The 18,841-nt window shown below is 48.1% G+C and overlaps 1 protein-coding gene across 5 annotated transcripts in view; it reads right to left on the minus strand.

The window, feature by feature from the left end:
- The window catches only part of Rgs10 (regulator of G-protein signaling 10), a 41,347-nt gene that overhangs the window by 14,219 nt on the left and 8,287 nt on the right, over positions 1–18,841 (minus strand). For 4 of the 5 annotated variants that reach the window (NM_019337.1, XM_087584757.1, XM_087584756.1 and 1 more), the window contains 2 exon segments: positions 11,281–11,367; positions 12,464–12,582. In NM_019337.1, coding sequence (NP_062210.1) covers positions 11,281–11,367; positions 12,464–12,582 — 206 coding nt within the window. 5 annotated transcript variants of the gene reach the window in all.

Consider the following 18,841-nt stretch of genomic DNA (forward strand, 5'->3'; position numbering starts at 1 on the left):
ACCATCTGACCTCACGCTTCAGTCCTACTCTGGTCCCACGAGGCACCCTGAGCTCATGGATAGATGGCTTATCAGTCTTCCAGAGGAAGGAGTTTTCCATCAAGTGATCACACAGTAAGTAATGCAGAGAACACTCACTGTATGCCCGAAGTCCCCAGTGCAGCCTCACTGGAAATCTTGGAGACAAGGGCTGACAAGATGTCCACTCACCTGCAACCTCATTCATTACACTGAGAGCTGTGGCAGGGCTGTGACATGCCCTGATGGCAGAAGCCAGCTTTATTTAAAGCACTGTCTTCAAAGTTGTGGTGGGCAGGGCTGCAGACTCGGCATTCTCCACCAGAACTTCCCTTGAGCTTCCCTCCCTTTTCTTGAAGAGGATGGAGCCGTCTGTGGCAGCAGAGACAGCTCCTGCGTGGCCCTCAGGTCTCAGGCCCCCTCCCACCCCACAGAGCGAGGAAACGGAGCCTTTCACATGTAGCACGCAGCTGAGGTTTGTGGAGGAGATGGGGGGAGGTCAGGAGGCCCTAAAGAAACACTTTTTCTCCCAGAGAGGCTCTCAGTCTCTGAGGGTACTTGCAGAGCTCGACTGAGGGAACACCCAGCTCTGATAACTTCTGGTCTTATGAAAATCCCTGGAAGTTTTCAATTAGCAGTGCTTGAAAAAGAAGAAAACGATCTTGTTTCTTGCTGGAGATCAGAAGTCAAAAGACCCCATGAAGCTGAGGCCCAACTCTATCTCTGCTGATACAGGAACGGTGCCCAGAGGGGGTCAGCACTCAGAGCCTTGTGTGTCTGTGCTTTCTGACTACAGGAGCAATTAATTAATGTCAGACACAAAGACATGGGAGCCTCTCAAGATAAATACGACTATTCCTAGGAAAGGTCTGGGGACCATCATGAGGCCTGCCTGGAAGAGCAGTTTGGAACTTTCTGTCTCTCAAAGACCCACCAGCTCCACAGAGCCATGAGCCTCTCCCACCACCCCCATTCTGTCATAAGGGAACATTTTTGGAAACCCACTTCCTGTTTTAAAGTTACTTCACGAAAGTAGAATTTCAGTTGGCCAGACGAGCGAACCGCATGTAACAGTCTGCGGGGCTCCCCTCCCAAGACATCCACACGCACACGAGTGCCCTGCTACGCACGCATGCATGCACACATAGGGCCCACTTGAATTCAGGCTCTCTGGGGTGGTTCTGAAAACAAGACACTAAGTAAGCAGCTTGAGACTCCATGTGTGGGGGCAGGTGGCCCAGGGGAGGGAGAGGAAGCAGGTGCCAGTGCTGCAGGTGTCCAGACCCCCGCTCTCAACCAACCCCCTCTCGTTAGCTGTCCTTCCCCAGCGGCTGAGAACACGGTGCACCCCTGTGCTGACCCAGTGGGTGCAGGAGGATGAGTGGGTAGCTGAGTTTATCTGTGCTGGGATAGGAAGTGTGATCAAAAAGGGAAACCCTGAGACAGTCACGGGAAGGCCTGGTGTCCAGGCTCAGAACACTGACCAGAAAAGAAGAACTGTTCTCTTGAGCTATTCTGGTAGGTTTTTCCAGAGTGTTGTTAACCCTGTTCTAGCCACCATAAGAATAAGAACAGACTGGCTCCCTCGGCGGAGTCAGTTCTGGGTGTGTGAAAGTGCCAGCATATGCATCTAGCCACCGCCTTCACCACAGCCCTTCCTTCCCTGAGACAGACAGATAGATATATCCGGTCTCTGCTGCTTCCAGGCACAGGTCAGGTCCTTTCCTGCAGGTGCTGTAACGCCTGGTTTGCGCCAACACTGGGTAGGAAGCCAGCCTGAAACCCTGCTCACAACCAATGCAGGTTTAAGAGAAGGGAATTCACTTCCTCCAGGCTCGCTTGGTGACCAGGCTTGCCCCAGACACCCGTCTGCTCAGAACAGCAAGGTCATCAGTTGTCCAGCACTCAGGAAGGTGCGGTGTGGTCTCTTCTCCCCCACTGAGGGCACAAGCTGTTGTTCTGTCACATAAAAGCTCTCACTTCACTTCCTCATGGCAAAGGGCCTCCTCACATCTCAAAAGTAGATGGTAGCTCCTCCCATCCGCTCTCTTCTCCACCTTCCTAGCTGAATCCTGCAGTCTAGGCCACGTTGCCTGGGGTCTTCTGGCTGCTTCTGGTGGCTAAGCCCCTCCAAGGTTCTCTGGCTCTAGTCCTGGGTACCGTGCCTGCCTTCTTCCTTCACCCTGCTCCCTCGCCAGAAGAGCCTTGTTCTCGTAGGAGTCTCAGATTCTGTCTTTCTCCTTTGGCAGGCCCTGTGCCCTCTTAGCCACTCCGTAAACTGAGTCCTGCCCTGTAACTACTCTCTACCATGGAGCCCAACACTCTCCCAAGCTACTGGCCCATGAGTCAACAGACTGTTGGCAATACAAGTCGGGAGTCCCAGAGACACCAAGAGAAGGGAAGGTCACCTCCTGGCCCGTGACCTAGTCTCTTCTCTAGGAAGGTGGAGCTTTAAGTCCATGTGACATCTCCCCACATGGCCACACCCTATCTGCTGCATGCCTGTCTCTAGAACACATCTCCCATCAGCCGGCTCCTCTCTATCCTGTACCTCCACCAGGGTTAGCCCAAGAGAGACCGGGACACACTTGTGTACGAACTGCATTCATATCTGTTGCACAAAGAGAACGGAGCAGAGACATCAAATAACAGAAGGGCACAGGTAAGATAGCTCAGCAGGTAAAGGCCCCTGTTACCAAGGCTGGTGGCCTGGGTTTGACCCCACCCACTGCCCAGGACCCATGTGGCGAATGGAGAGAACTGACTTCCACAAGTTGTTCTCTGACCTCCACACTGCACTGAAATAAATGTGACTTGAGAAGTTTTAAATGCTACAAGATACTTTCTGAGAACTAGGCCAGGAGGAGGGGAGCAATGGGAGGAGGAACAGAGGGGACCAGAGCAGGAGGGACAAGCCTGGTCACCCAAGTGAGCCTAGAGAAGGGGTGGAAGAAGCATGTCCAGGAAGAGCGGGAGTTTGGGAACCTCCTCTGAAGGAAGTCGACAGAAGGGGGAAGCTGTGTTCTCAGCACCCGCCCCAGCTCTGGGCAGCTGGGTTACCCTAACCTTTCCCAAGTGGTAGTGCAAGTGCAGTGTGTGAGTTTCACCCAAAACTTGTCCTCTGATTTCCACATGTGTGTTGCAGTGCACGTACATGTCTGCATCAGCATTCACACACCAACACACACAGATAATACCTTTTTTTGTAAAATAGCTCTGCAGTTAAGAGTCTCCTGATAGCCAGGTGTGGGGGCACATGCCTTTAATTCCAACACTTAGGAGGTAGAGGTAGGCAGATCTTTGTGAGTTCAAGGCCAACCTGGTCAACAAAGTGAGTCCTAGACAGCCAGGGCTACATGGTAAGGCTTCATCACTGCCCCATACCACCACCACCACCACCACCACCACAAAAAAAAAAGAGTGTTCCTGCTCCTTTGAAAGACTGGACTCTGGATCCCAGCACCCATGTTGGGTGGCTCACAAGCACTTGTTACTCAACCTCCAGGGACCCAATGCCCTCTTCTGCCCTCCGTGACCACACACACAAAGCATTAGTCACATAGACACAAACCCATATATGTAAATAAAAATACATTGTAATCCTACACGGAAGCTCATAATATATTTTAATGTCCTTTCCAGGGATTTTACATCTTCTCTTGGCTTCCATGAGTACCAGGCATGCACATGGTACAGAAACATACATGCAGACACACACTCATACACACAAAATACAAATAAATAAATCCCCTTTAAAGCCTCTCCTCCTCCCGCTAGAAAGATGATTCAGCAATTAGGAGCACTTGTTACCCTTACAGGTTCAATTCCCATCACCCACAAGGTGGCTCGTAATTATCTGTAAATCCATTTCCTGGGGAGATCTGATGCCCTCTCTGACCTCCACAGCCACCGTGCATACACGTGGCCCACGTGCACATAAAACAAGCAAGTAAATCTGATAAAATAATGTTAAAGACTGGATTTGAGGTTTAGCTCAGTAATAGAATGTGAGTGTCTGAACCCTCAGCTCTAAAATAGATAAATAAATTGATTGGTTGGTTGGTTGGTTGGTTGGTTGATTAATGATTGATTGAGCAGGCTCCAGGGCAATGAGAGCAAGGGCCTGGGGTTGGGGAGGGGAGTGGATACCGAGATGAATAAGGTGGTCAAGGTGAGTTCTAAACACAGACAACCAGCACACTTCCCAGACAGCCGGATGGAAATATGTCCAGTTTATAAACACATCAGTCCACTAGGGAGGGACTGAAAGGCCCTTGTCTGTAGAAAAAACACAAAGCCAAGGAAAGTCCAAAAGAGCATCTAAAGATAAAGTTTAAAATAAATAAATAAAAGTAGGAACCAAAAGCCAAAGAAAAGGAAGGAAAGAAAGATTACAGTTAAGAGCTCAACTCACGGGAGAGGGGCACCTCAGGAAACATGCACACACACACGAACACGCACACACACACATGCACACACACGAAAACGCACATATACACACACATGAACATGCACATATACACACACAAACATGCACACACGTGCACACACATGCAGACACATGCACATATACACACACACGAACATGCACATATACACACACATGAACATGCACATATACACACACGAACATGCACACACGTGCACACACATGCAGACACATGCACACGCACACTCACACACAGAGAGAGCTAGTCATGGCTGCAGGCATCTGCAGGAAGGAGGATCACTTGAAGCCAAGAGTTCAAGGTTAGCTTGGGCAATAAAGCAAGAGTTTGTCCTAGGAAGGTGGCTCGGACCTGCTGTCTAGCCTGCCCAGCTGGAGAACAGGGAGCTCCAGGTTCCTGTTCCAAGGGAATGAGGTGGAGAGAGATAAACCCAGACACCTGGCCTTCTCTGCAGGCCTCACACGTGTGTTGTGCACACCACCACCACAAGATCCTGTCTCCAGTAGAAGGTACAGGGAAGGGAGGGCAAGAGGGGCAGCTGATGCTTTATTAAAACACTTTATAAAGCCAAAATTCCATCCTGGAGCTCAGGAATGGAGCTGCAGAGGCATGGGACAGTAAGTACAGTGGCCAGGATCACAGCAGGTCCCTAAGGCTCAGTGTGGCCCTGCCACTCGCATGGTGAAAATGGATTAAAATTTCATACCACAGGCACAGTCAGAAAGACAGTACCCACACTAGACGGCACCTGAGTTCTGAAGGGAGCCGGGGGGTGAAGGCAACGTGCCTTTCCTGTGCAATCCACTCCGTCAGAGCACAAAGGGCTTTGAAGGAACATTTTAAACCCTTCTAAAAGCACTTTTTTTTTAAAAAAGAAATCACCCCCAAATAGACCCAGTCAGAGATCAGGTTGTAGTGTTAGTAAAATATACCTCCCCACCCCCAAATCAATACCACAGACTATCATAACTCTAAGCTTTAAAATACTGTTAAAATACAAGGTACTATCATATTTACATGCTGGCCCAAAGCTCTTTCAGAGCTGTGAACACTGGAAAGCAGTCTCTACACCACCCCTAACCCATTCTGGATGTGGTCTGCTCAAATCTGTACAAGAGGCCAAGTCCTTTTCAGTGCTTGCCACATAGTAAACAGGCTCAACGCAGTGTACATGAGGTGACTGGGGATTGGGAAATTGGATGAACGAATATATGAATGAATGAATGAATGAATGAATGAATGAATGAATGAACGAACGAACTTAGGGTTAGCCAAAGAACAAATACCTCGTTGGAGCATTCTCTGTTCTTTTTTAAGATTTATTTTTATTTTTATTATTATGTATTTTATTATTATTTATTTTATTATTATGGGAGGATGTGCAGATAAATTTGGGTGCCCATAGAGGCCAGAGGTATCATATCCCCTGTAACTAGAGTGAGCCACCCAGCATGGGTCACGAAAACCAAATTTCGGTCCTCTGAAGAGCACAGTGGGCTTTGAACTGCTGAGCCAGCTCTCCAGCCTGTCTCTGTGGTTTTATAAGGCATAAATGTCGAATTACCCTAAAAGCTACAAATGCCTCACATGATAACTCATGGGGAAAAGGCATATGAGAGAAAGGTTTTAAACCACAGAGAGGCGGGATGTGCTGAGTACTGACAAAAGGAAGGTAGGAGAAACAAGAGAATCTGAGGACGGGAGGCAGGAGGTGTCATTTTCCGTGTTTCCCAAAGCCCCCAGCATTCCCTGCCCCAGCACTTCCTCGATACATGCAACGTTAAGCCTTCCTAAGCCATGGCCCTGCTTTGTCCAGTAGTCTGCAGAGTTGCAGGACCTCAGTGGGAGACGATTAAGGCTCAGGGCTGCTCTACCCTGTGGGGCTCCTAAGAATCAAAGTCTCAGCAGGCTAGAATAATGTATTCCTGTCTTTCAGGCCCACTGTCATGTCCAGGGTCTCAGAAGGCGTGAGCCCAGCTAAGTGGAGGGCACACCATGATCATCCCATAGAGGGGAAGACGCAAACTGTGTGCCTGGCCCGGATCTACATGTGTGGATGCGAGGGAGAGGAAGAAAGACCAGAACGCCTGGACTCATGGACACAGGAGACAGAAAGATAAACTACAAAAGAGGAAGAAGAATGTTATACAAGATGCTCAGAGTCAGTGAGTGTGAGCTATTCACTGAGGAGAAGCTCACCTCCACAGTGGAGGTGTGAAGCCATCGCCACAGTGAACCCCGGAACTTCTGTATGGTGGCATCACCTGCAATTTCAGCCTGGGAAAGAGGAGACAGTGCAGCTGGCTAGTGAGACTAGCCGTATGGATAAGGTCTGGGCTTGACTGAGAGACCCTGTCTGAGTGACTAAAGTGGAAGAGCGATGGGGGATGATACCTTCACATCAGCCTCAGGCCTCCACATGCGTGTTCAGACATGTACATAGTACCTTCACACATGTACTCACATACATACAAAAAAGCCTCATGCACACATGCACAATGCAGGCACATACACACACACACACACACACACACACACACACACACACACACGCACACACGTGCACTTGTGCTTGGGCAAGCACACACCAGAAAAAGAAAACAAATCAACCAGTTGTCCTTAAACCAGCAGAGGTTTGAAAGCCGATTTGCATCAGGCTTACAGCTGCCTCAATTGACTGCAGATAGAGATAAAGCCTCCCACGCTCCCTCTGGGACAGATGTGGTAAGTTTGATTGTGAAATTCGGTTAGGTGCCTTCTGCAGGGCCTGCCTCCTCCTCCTCCACTTCTGGAAACTGGTAACTCAGAGCTGATTGCCTAGTTCTACCTCCCCAGTGGCTGGCCCCAGTTGAGCCTATGGGCCCAGAGGTTGGCTCTGCATGTTTGTGTAACCAACATAAAGTAGCCCAACGGCTGCCGCTGACCTCTCAAATCACACCCCTGCATCCGTGCATGGTAGCAGTGTGAAAGCTCGATGCTGTGACCCAGACCCAGACCCAGACATGCCCGTATCACCAATGGCTCCGCCCTCTCTGGCAGCATTGTGCTGGCAAGCTTTATGTCAACCCGACAAGCTAGAATCAATCTGAGAGGAGGGAATCCTCCATTGATAAAATGCGTCTGTAAAATCAGGCCGTAGACAGCCTTAGTTTTCTTAATTAGTGATTGATGGGGGAGGGACCAGCCCATGCAGTATGGGTGCTGCACCTCTTGGGCTGGAGGTCCTAAGTACTATAAAAACAGGGGCTAAGAAGGCCACAGTGAACAACCCAGTAAGTAGCACTCCTTCACAGCCCCTGCGTCAGCTCCTGCTTCCAGGTTCCTGCTGTTTGAGTTCCTGTCCTGACTTCCCTCAAGAGTAGATTGTGACATAGAAGTGTAAGCCAAAATAAGCCTTTCCTGTCCACGTTGTTTTGTTTCATTAAAGCTACAGTAACCCTAACTCACACAGAAAGTGGTTCCAGGAGTGAAGTGTTCCCATGACATACCTGACCGTGCAGTTCTGAGAAGGACCGCAGAAAAGGGGACTTTTGGAACTTTGTGTAGAGGGAATCTTTTGTATAACGTGTGGAAGCTTCACCTGTCAACAAAAGGCTGTTGGCCTATGAGCTTATGCAGGATACAGGGACAATGAAGTGTGGAGAAAGGATTTCTGGGAGAGAGGCAGAGGCACAGGAGACTCTCCCTAAAAAGTGATGGCGATGGTTGCACGAACCTGAGGAGAGGTAGCCCCCACATGACAAGACTTAGAATAGAGCAAACAGGATTCCTGAGTTACAAGCGAGTTGAGGGACAAGCCCTAGCTTTTGGCCTAGGCAATTATTCATAATAATTCAGTCATTATTTTATGACCTTGGGTGTGGGCAGCAAAGCCAGAGGTTACGACTTTGGGCTATAAAAGCCATTGAGTGTTCAAAGCTTGGTGAGCTGGTCTGTCGGAGCTTGGAAGAGCACTGAGAAAAACGCATAAGATGGAGGTCTAGCTGGTGACATCCCAAAGGAGAGTTTGAGATAGCATCTTTGTCCCTTAGGCAGAGGAGAAAATCAATACAGCATTCATTACACTGCTCGGTATGTTCCAGACTTAGAGACACAAGCCTTCTAGATCAGATGCCCTGGGAAAGGTGTTGGGCATGGGGCAGAAGAGAGGGCCGCTGATTCTAGCTCTCCATAGGATGTAACAGGGCAGTGCCACCCAAGACTACATCTGCCACATAGAACATTAAGGTCCTATAGGGACATTCCAGGGCTAGGGCACGAGGTCCCCTCTTTGCCATGGCACACACATCCCCAGATTTGGCCACACCTATTCTTACCTTCAAACACATCCCAGCAGCTGGTGGCAAGCAGGACCCTCCCACCCTGCTCTTTGCTCTTCCCAAGTTCTGTTCCTACTTGTAGAGTCACTGCTTCCCTTCTCCCAACCACCATTGCAGGTTTCAGGCTACAACTCACTTCCCAGTAGACCCCAGTGACCTCCACTGCCCGAGTGTTCTCAGGCTTCCCCCTTCCCGTGTCTGCACGCATCACACTTACAAAGCACAGCCTTTGCACTGCAAAGAAGCTCATCCAGTTTGTCTATGAGGTGGGTACCTCTGGGGCTTTTCACAATCCCTCCCCGGCACTCTGCATGGACCGGGTGCTCCAGGGGAACAGACACACACAGGGTAGGTGTGCAGAAAGATGGCTGGGTGCCTCCAGAGCACTGTTTAAGCTCAGCTTTACCCAGGACCTCTACTTCCTGTCTGAGCCACAAGGATAGATTTGTCCTCTTGTGGGTCCTCCCCATCCCTGACCTTCAAAGAACAAGGCAGATGAAGGACGTCTGCACGGCCACCTGACTCTGAGCTAGATGTTTGTGTGGTGATACTGGTCACACTAGATGCTCAAGACCAGAGTGCAGTGAGGGTTCTTCCAGACCTCTTTAGTGCTGGGGACAGAGAATGGTGCATGCTCCTTCCCAGGGGACCTTACCCCTGAATCCTAGCTTTCCAATGCTGGTATAACTTTCCACTCTTCCCCCACTAAGTCCCTTCCCCATTCAGGGTGTCCTGGGCAGAAAATGGCAGACAACAATCATCCCTAGAAGAGCTGGGCCAGCCTCAGAGACTCAAGCCAAAGAAATCCCTCAGAATCGCTTCTTGCCCACTCCAAAGAGGAAGGCCTTAGGCTGCTCCATCCTAGAAAGAGAGCAGCAAGGTGTACTTTCCAGGCTCTTGTCTGCAAACACTGAATGGTGTTGGCCGTGGAGATTCCAACTTTTAGAGACAGAACCTCCAAACCTGGCTGATAAGCAACATCTGCATGGGGAGATGCTCTGTTTGGAGGGCAAGCGTAGTGGTTTGAATAAGAGTGGCCTTACTTCCATCAGCTCATGTGTTTGAATGCCTGGTTCCTAGTTGGTGGAACGGTTTGGGAAGGATTAGGAGGTGTGGTCTTGTTATGGGTTTCAAAAGCCCATGCTAGGACTCTACTTGTGGTGTTTTCTCTGTCTCTGTCTCTCTCTCTGCGTGTGTGTGTGTGTGTGTGTGTGTGTGTGTGTGTGTGTGGTGTGTGTGTGTGTGAGATCAAGCTCTATGCCTGCCATCAGGCTCCCTGCATTGATGATCATATACTAAGCCTCTGAAACTATAAGTAAGTCCCCACTAAATGCTTTTCTTCTTTTATAAGTTGCCTTGATCATGGTGTTTCTTCACAACAATAGAACAGTAACTAAGACAGAAAGGTTATAAACTAAAATTAGTTCCCATGTTGACTAGTTAGATGGCTTCACTTTAGAATCATAGGCACAGGCCTGTAGTCCCAGCTACTCAGATTCAGTCAGGAGTGAATTCAAGTCTAACCTGGACAACTAGTGAAACCCTGTCTCAAAAGACAGTGCCATGAGGGCTGGGCACGAGCCTCAACGGTAAGGTGCTTGCCTGGCATGGACCACACCCTGGATTGAATCCCAAGCACTAGAAGAAATAAAAGAGGAATCCGAACATCTAATTATGGGAGAAGGCTCAAGATGAGGCCTAGCCGCCCTCCTGGAGTGAGCTGAAGGCAGGTGTTGAACAAGGAAGCCTAGCCCCTGGGGCCCTCAGTGAGCAGTGCAGGTGCTTGAAACAGGACAGGACATCCTCTGCTCAACCTCTTCCCCTCACTTCCAACAGCCTTGGCCAGAATCCACACTCTTTCACGGGACTTATGGCCTTGGAAAGACAAGGAGTTAACATCAGAAACCCATCCAGCTCACCTGTATCCCTCCTTCATTGGCTGCATGGAGAGTAAAGCCCACCTCTGACAAAAGACAAACACCTTCTGAGAGGAGTTACAAACTCTTCACATGGAACGCCTGTCAGCCACCGGGGTTCGCAGACTCACTGACTGGCAGCCTGTCTGATGAACCGTGTGCCTTCACGGCTGCACATACATCTGCTCATCGCGTGGTTCACATCTGAAACACCAGTGTCAGGCAGAGGAGACACCCTCATGACTTATTTACGAAGAAGACAGTCCACGCAATGACAAACTATGGATGAAAAATGTTTACGCTTGTTCTGAGTATTGGCCTGGTTGAACAGCTCTCTTCAGAAATGGCTAACCTGGGCTGGAGAGATGGCTCAGCCGTTAAAGGCTAGGTTCACAACCAAAAAATTGTAAGAAATGGCTAACGTGCTCCCTTTTTTAAAAAAAATGAATATTTTAAATCCCCCCTTGAGTCTGGTGTAAGTGAGGATAATCTGGGCACTTCCTAAATCTCGGCGACAGGTGCCTGAGGTGGGGTAATGAGAGGAGAAATCCATCAAGGAAGCAGAAGGCAGAGAGGTACCTGCTTCTTGTCCTCCGTTTTCTTGAAATCTTCACACGCTAGCCAAAACAAGACGTTTTCCTCACTGAATTCCTTTTTCAGAAATTCCTATAGATAAAAAGGGGGGGAAGGGAATCATATAGTGTCCAACGCTGAGAAAAAAAGATGTGTTTCCTTTAGAAGATGACTTGGCAAAAGTGGACGGAGGAGCCTGGATTAATCAGCCCTTGAAAAAAACTCCACCCGGAAAAACAGAGGACGTGTTTAATGTCGAAGCAAGTATTTCTTACGCATTTCACCTTAATGGCTTTGACATCGCGAGGCGCAGTAAAAATGAAGCGGGAATCTACTCGCATTTCTGAGCGGACAATAAATTACCAAAAAGTAAATTAAAGTGGAAGATATATCAGCCCCTTCCAGACACTGTTTAAACAAAGTGCATTCCTCCGAAGCCAGGCCCTTTTTTTTAAACAAAAGAAAAGAAAACATATTAACCCTGCCCAAATCACGGTGATGGAGGCCATTTTAAGTGGGAGGAATTCTTTCCTGGGACCGCAATGGAGGAATCGGCACCTGGTCGTCTATACGGCTGCGTTCAAACCTCGATGGCATCTAGACAATGCTCACAGCCCTACCTCCCACCCCAGGAGCTCCATGGGGACCAGCGGAACCTTGCCCCATCACTTAAAAAGCCAAGTTGCAGGGTCAGCATTGGAATTACGCGTGACCTGCCATGGGCGGCAGCAGTCATGCTAACAGGAAAAGCAATTTCTTGGTGACACTGGCTCTGTCCTGCCCTCCTTGGGAGATTCCTTCCCCAGCTTCAGTTTATCAGTTACCATCCAACCTCCCTCACCAGGGATGCATCCAGAGAGGGCCTGAGACTGGAAAGAACAAACCTTTACCTCAAAGACCGAGGTCATCCTTGCCAATCCCGGAAACCCATCCTCTAGATCCCATTTGGGTAGAACATCCTCTCTCATCAGTCCAATCCTCCCCACTACCTATAGGAAAACCAGAGACAGGCTCCATGTCCCTTAGTGGGAGTCCAAGGTGGCCATGACAGATGAACAGCAGTTCTTAATCTGTAGCCAGGACAGTCAATATTAAACACTGCCCTGGGTCCCACACCCCCACCCGCCATCAGACACATGTCAAAACGTTTCCTATTGCCTCAACTCTAAAGAACATTGAAAAGGCAAACCCTGAATCTCTTCACGCCCTCTGGATCTTCCAGAAGATTCTCCAGGGAGGACGCCCACTTGGCTGTGCTCTTGAGGCTCTGGTGGCCGCTGCTTGAGCTCCCATCGCCATCGTGGATATCTGCAAAACACAGTTCAGTGTCACCACTGAAGGACTCTGTCCCACGCAGACAGAGCATATGAGAAAATTACTGTAACCCTGTACAGCAGGGTAATCACCAACGTCGGCACCAAACCTGTCACAATAACCAGTCTACTGAGGCGGGAGTCACTACTCCCTCCATTGTTCAGACAAAAAACAAACAAACAAACAAAACAGTGGAGGGACTTGCCATTTCTGTTAAGTCCTGGTTTATCCCTTGGCCCTTGAGTCTCTCTGCAACCTACTGGCCATCAACCCCTGACTCAGCATCGACTCTTTCCCCCTGCCTTTTTGCACAGTAGTGGTGACTCCATGGGTCTGAAAGGCCCTCTAGAGCAGCATCTTCAGCCTGTGTGGCACATAAGGAAGAGCAGGGCTGGAATAAGGTCAGTCACGCTGGGCTTGGGGATTTAGCTCAGTGGTAGAGCGCTTGCCTAGGAAGCGCAAGGCCCTGGGTTCGGTCCCCAGCTCCGAAAAAAAGAACCAAAAAAAAAAAAAAAAAGGACAGTCACGCTGAGAGTTGTGAAGACACTGAAGCCTCGAGATAAATGTCTTCGTGTGATACAAATTAATGTACAAAGACTCCATAATGGGACTAGAGGTATGAGGGGGATTAAATGCTTGTCTAGAATATGCCAAGCCCTGGGTTCTATCCTGAGCCCCAGGATAAAGCTCATGACAAACAAATGCCAACATTTTAAATAAAGCATCAACGGTCTCCATCTTCAGTCTCATTTGGACCTCCAGTGTGGTTTGCCAACACAGTGACTTATCCAGTTTTTATTTGACCTTCTGTAGGTTGGTTCGTTGGTTTTTTTGTTGTTGTTGTTTTGTTTTTGTTTTTAAATATGTCATATGCCTAAAAATGTAGCCAGGAGCGTGGCTCTATTGGGGGAGAGCTTGTCTAACATACACAGAGTCCTGGGCTCCAGCCTCAGAACGACACAAAAGCAGCCATGGTAGCACCTGCCTGGATCCTAGCACACAGGAGATAAGAGATGAGGAGTTCAGTCAGCCTTGGCTACACTGGAAGTTCAAAACCAGCTTGAGAAACATGAGATCCTGCCTATGAATGGCTGGATGACTGGATGGCTGAATGGATGGCTGAATGGATGGGTGGGTGGCTGGCTGGACGGCTAGATGGATGAATGGATGGCTGGGTGGATGGCTGGATGGATGGGTGGATGGCTGGATGGCTGGATGGATGGGTGAATGGGTGGATGGGTGGATGGGTGGATGGGTGGATGGGTGGATGAGTGGATGGATGATGGTTGGTGGCAGAGTTAAATATCACTGGCCCAGGGTGAATGGTTGACTTACATCAACAGGCTTGATAGTTAAAATCCTCTTTACCAAAAAGGGGGGGAGGGACTTGCACTAGTGTGACTGGCGTGTCACTTTGAGTACAAGCTCAAAACCAACTTGACCAGTTTGAGCTACAAGGTCTTGAGTAAAATCTGTGTGTGCACCTGAAGAAAAGCCTCTGAGCTGGGGGGTTACCTCAGATTTGAGGTAGAAGTATAATCTATGCATTTCTCCACAGCGGGTAGGAGGGTCTTGCATGTTCCCAGCACAGAAATAAGAAGACTCTGAAGAGGTAGCAGATATGGCGACGACCCTGACCTAACCCTCACACATACTATAACTTAAACGCCCCCACCGTATCTAACAGATATGTGTAGTTGTCATGTGTCCACCAGAGAGCTGGCAGCACACCGTGACAGTCGGTCTCTCCTTTTCCACAAAGAATGACCCGCCAAGGGAACCATATTGACAGCTAGTACTTTTTTCCACAATTGTTTTTTTTTTTTTTTTGTCTCAAACACTAAAGACAAGGTTCTATTTTGAAAACAAACAAAAACAAACAACAACTTAAATCTAGGAGAAAATAAGAGACCAAAAAAAAGCAAATCATTTTTAAAGGATGATCGGGGGAAATATATATTAACTACTGAAAATAACTAGGAAACCATAGAAGTGAAATATTTTTTAAAGAAAATTTGTACTAGAATATACCAGACTTGAACCTGAGGAGCTGGCTTAGTTGATGAAGTGCCTTCTGCACAGGAAATGGGAACCCAAGTTTGACTCCCAGCACCCAAGTGTGAGCCTAGCTTGAACCAGTAAGCCCCAGCCCACTGAGAGACCCCCATCTCCAAAACAAAGCAGATAGCTACTAGGGAACATCCCCTTGATTGTCCCTGGCTTCAACACATATGCACACACACTTATAAGCACATCTGTACATTCGGGCACACATGCACGCACACACATGGGGGCGGGAGAGAGAGAGAACAATAGATTTAATAGTTGTCCGTTGATGTACTTTTAGCAAAACAACACATCCTAACCTTGATTTTATTTGTTTTGTTTTTTTGGCTTTCGGTTTTTTTGTTTGTTTGGTTGCTTTTTTGTTTTGGTTTGGTTTTTTGAGTGGGGGAGGGAAATCTCACTATGTAGCCTATGCTAGATTAGAACTCACAGTCTTTCTTCTTAACCTTTCCAGGGCTGGAATTGCCTGTCTGTACCACCACACCCAGACTGACGCCTTAACCTCTTACTCTTCTGGGATCCATTTCTTGCATCTCTATAAAACAGAACATCATCAGAAACCTAGGGACTCTGCACTGGTGCTCACATCTGTGGCGGTACCACTCCTCTTGGCAAAGCAAGCTCCCTAGAACAACCAACCGCATGACCCTGCTGATCTTCCAAAGTGACTCTGCAGTTCCTGGGGACTGGAGAGATGGCTCAGTGGTTAAGAGCACTGACTGCTCTTCCAGAGGTCCTGAGTTCAATTCCCAGCAACCACATGGTGGCTCACAACCATCTGTAAAGAGATCCGATGCCCTCTTCTGGTGTGTCTGAAGACAGTGACAGTGTACTCATATATAATAAATAAATAAATCTTAAAAAAAAAAGAAAAGAAAAAAATGAGTTCCTGGCCCCTTATCTACTGTGGGATGTTTATCCCTGGACCCAGAGTTTCTCCATAAATATCAGCTTTTTAAAAGAATTATAAGAGGTTCCTGAAGGAGGGCTCCTTCCACCAAGCATCCTTCCGACTTACCTTCTGTCCTCTGCCTTGAGAACACAGTTTGAGCATTTGCTCCATTGCCCCAGCAGATTCTCTTGAGCAAATAAACACCAGGACACAAGCACACTATTCAAGGAACTACCTCGGGCAGCCACACGCTCCCTTACATGCTTTCAGTCTTGGTCTGAAAGGACGCTGAAATTTTTGGCACCCTTAAATAATCAACCATAGCATGCCAGGGTTTCACTGCCCTGCTCTCTGGCAAATGCACATGGTAGGTTGCACCCAGGCAGTTGAGAGCTGGCTCCACTGCTGGGGAAATGCGAGCCACACCCCGACTACTAATCTGTGGACTAACTTTTTGTGGCAGCTTTCAGTTGAACAAGAAGTGAGCCGGCCCCTTTGGGACCTGAGGTCCACTTACTCTTAGCACCTGCAGTGCCTGTATAATCCCAGTGCTGAAGGGCAGAGGTAGGAGGGTTCCTGGGGCTCACTGACAAGGCAGTCTAACCAAATCACAGAATCCCAGGTTCAGTGAGAACCCATGTTCCAAAATAACAAGGTGGAAATGACTGAGGGAGATGCCTGGCATCTATCTCTAGCTTCCACAGGTGTTATGCTCATGCATCTGCACATGCATCCATACACAGAATGCACACACACACGTATGCATACACGCATACACACACATACATACACAGAATGCACACACACACATACACACACATGCACACACACATACATACACAGAATGCACACACACATACACACACATACACAGAATGCACACACACACATGCACACACATACACAGAATGCACACACACACATACACACACATACACAGAATGCACACACACGTATGCATACACGCATACACACACATACATACACAGAATGCACACACACACACATACACACACATGCACACACACATACATACACAGAATGCACACACACACGCATACACACACATGCACACACACATACATACACAGAATGCACACACACATGCACACACACATACACAGAATGCACACACACACATACACATACATACACAGAATGCACACACACACATACACACACATACATACACAGAATGCACACACACACATGCACACACACATACACAGAATGCATACACACACACATACACACACACACACACACGAAGTTACACAATTCCAGGTCTACCTGGAGCTAGACTGCCTCCTTAGACTAGAAAGCAAAAGTCCGGGTTGGGGATTTAGCTCAGCGGTAGAGCGCTTGCCTAGCAAGCGCAAGGCCCTGGGTTCGGTCCCCAGCTCCGAAAAAAAAAAGAAAAAAAAAAAAAAAAAGAAAGCAAAAGTCCAAGAAAATGACTTGTCCCTGGGTGACATGTCTAAGGAATTGCTACATGCAACTGCTAAAAAACACCTATTTGTTCCATCAGGATTGGCTCCATGGACTCCAGGGTCCTTGGAACACAGAAAATGGTAGTCCCTCATGGGGACATTCCAGGGCTCCCATCTCCCTTGCATTAGAAAATAAAAATGATGTTGTGTGATTCAGGGAAGGGATTCTCAAAAGCTTCGGTTACTGGTGTTTTGACTTTGGAGTTCTTAAGTGTGTGTTTTAGTGTGTGTTTTAGTGTGTGTGTGTGTGTGTGTGTGTGTGTGTGTGTGTGTGTGTGTGTGTAAGGTAGTGCTAACGAGTGCAGTGCCTGAGGAAGCCAGAAGAGGGCATCAGAGTTTCCAGGTGGGTGTGAGCTGCTGGGCCAGCTGAGACCTCAACTCCAGTCTCCAGGGACCGGGATGCTCTCCTCGCTGCTGGGCCAGCTTCCATACTTTAGTTCTCCTAACTGAAGCCTTCCCCTTGGCCATTTCTTCCACTACTTCCCTCAGGATTCTTCTGCCGGCTTCTGTCATGTGTTTTCTCTTTCCTTGGATATTGGTTTGGATCTTTTCCAAGACATCAGACTGACAAAGGTTTTCGTTGTTTGTCTTTCAATACTGGGGATTGACTCCAGGACCCTGCGCTCTACCGCTAACTGTGTTCCTGTCCCCCACTTCCTCCTCTGCCTCTGCTCCCCTTCTCCATTCTGAAAATTAAGAGTTTTGTCGTTGTTGTTCTTACAACAAACAGATCTTCCTGAGGCAACATCTGCAAACACAATTCACTTAATGGCATCTATATTTTGTCTGGTTTTTATTCCTATAACAACATACCTGAGGGGAGCTACTTTATAAAGCAAGAGGTTTGTTTTGTTTTGTTTTGTTTTGTTTTAAGCTCATTGATTCAGCTCCCAAAGGCCGCAACTCTAAACAATATATCTAGAAAAAAGAAAAAGGAAAATAAACATTTCTTCCCCATTCCTAATACTTCACAATGGGAACTGCATTTCAACACAGGAGCTTTGAGACACTGTCAACGCTCACTGAGGTCACAGCAAGCCATCATCTCCCAGCTCCCGTGAAGCAGTTGGCCGGCCTGCTCCATCTGGCATCACCCTAGAAGTCACCCTGAATTCAGGACATATCTGTGACTCGGTGTCCCTGCTCTGAAAGCTTAATCTACTTTTTTGATATAGACTAAGGAAGCCTATGCTACCTCAGCATAACATGATATTTTACCTAGTAACGTGCAAGAGAAAGAATAACTTTTACCGATAGCAAGCAAGATTACTTCGAAACTTAAAAACATGGTGGCGCACATCTGTAATCCCACAGAGGCAGTATCAGCAGGATCCTGAGAGTTCAAGGCCAGACCAATCCACATAGGGAGCTCCTGACCAGCCAGGGCTATATGGGGAGGCCCTCTCAGAATTATTAGTACTAATAATGACAATAAAAACATTTTTTAAAAAAAAAAAAGGAACACCAAGATTTCACAGCTGCCCAAACCTTATCCAAGAATCCCCAAATCTAGATACTTTTTCATTCTTCTGCATGGGTACATGTATGTGTGTGTGTGCACACACGTGTGCATGCATAGGTCAGAGGTCAATTCCCGAGGTCTTTCTCAGTCACTCTCCACCTTGGTTTTTTAGTCTGAGTTTCTCACTTTTACCCAGAACTGGCTGGTTCTGCCAGGCTGGCTGGCCCTGAGCCCCAGGATCTTCCTGTGCTGGCTTCCTCGACACTGGGATTGTAATCACAGAGTAAACTGGCTTCTTTCACCCTGGCCTGGGGATTCAGACCCAGGTCCTCTCACATCCAG

Source organism: Rattus norvegicus, chromosome 1 (assembly GCF_021556685.1).
Source record: "Rattus norvegicus strain SHRSP/BbbUtx chromosome 1, alternate assembly SHRSP_T2T, whole genome shotgun sequence".
Classification (NCBI taxonomy): Eukaryota; Metazoa; Chordata; class Mammalia; order Rodentia; family Muridae; genus Rattus; species Rattus norvegicus.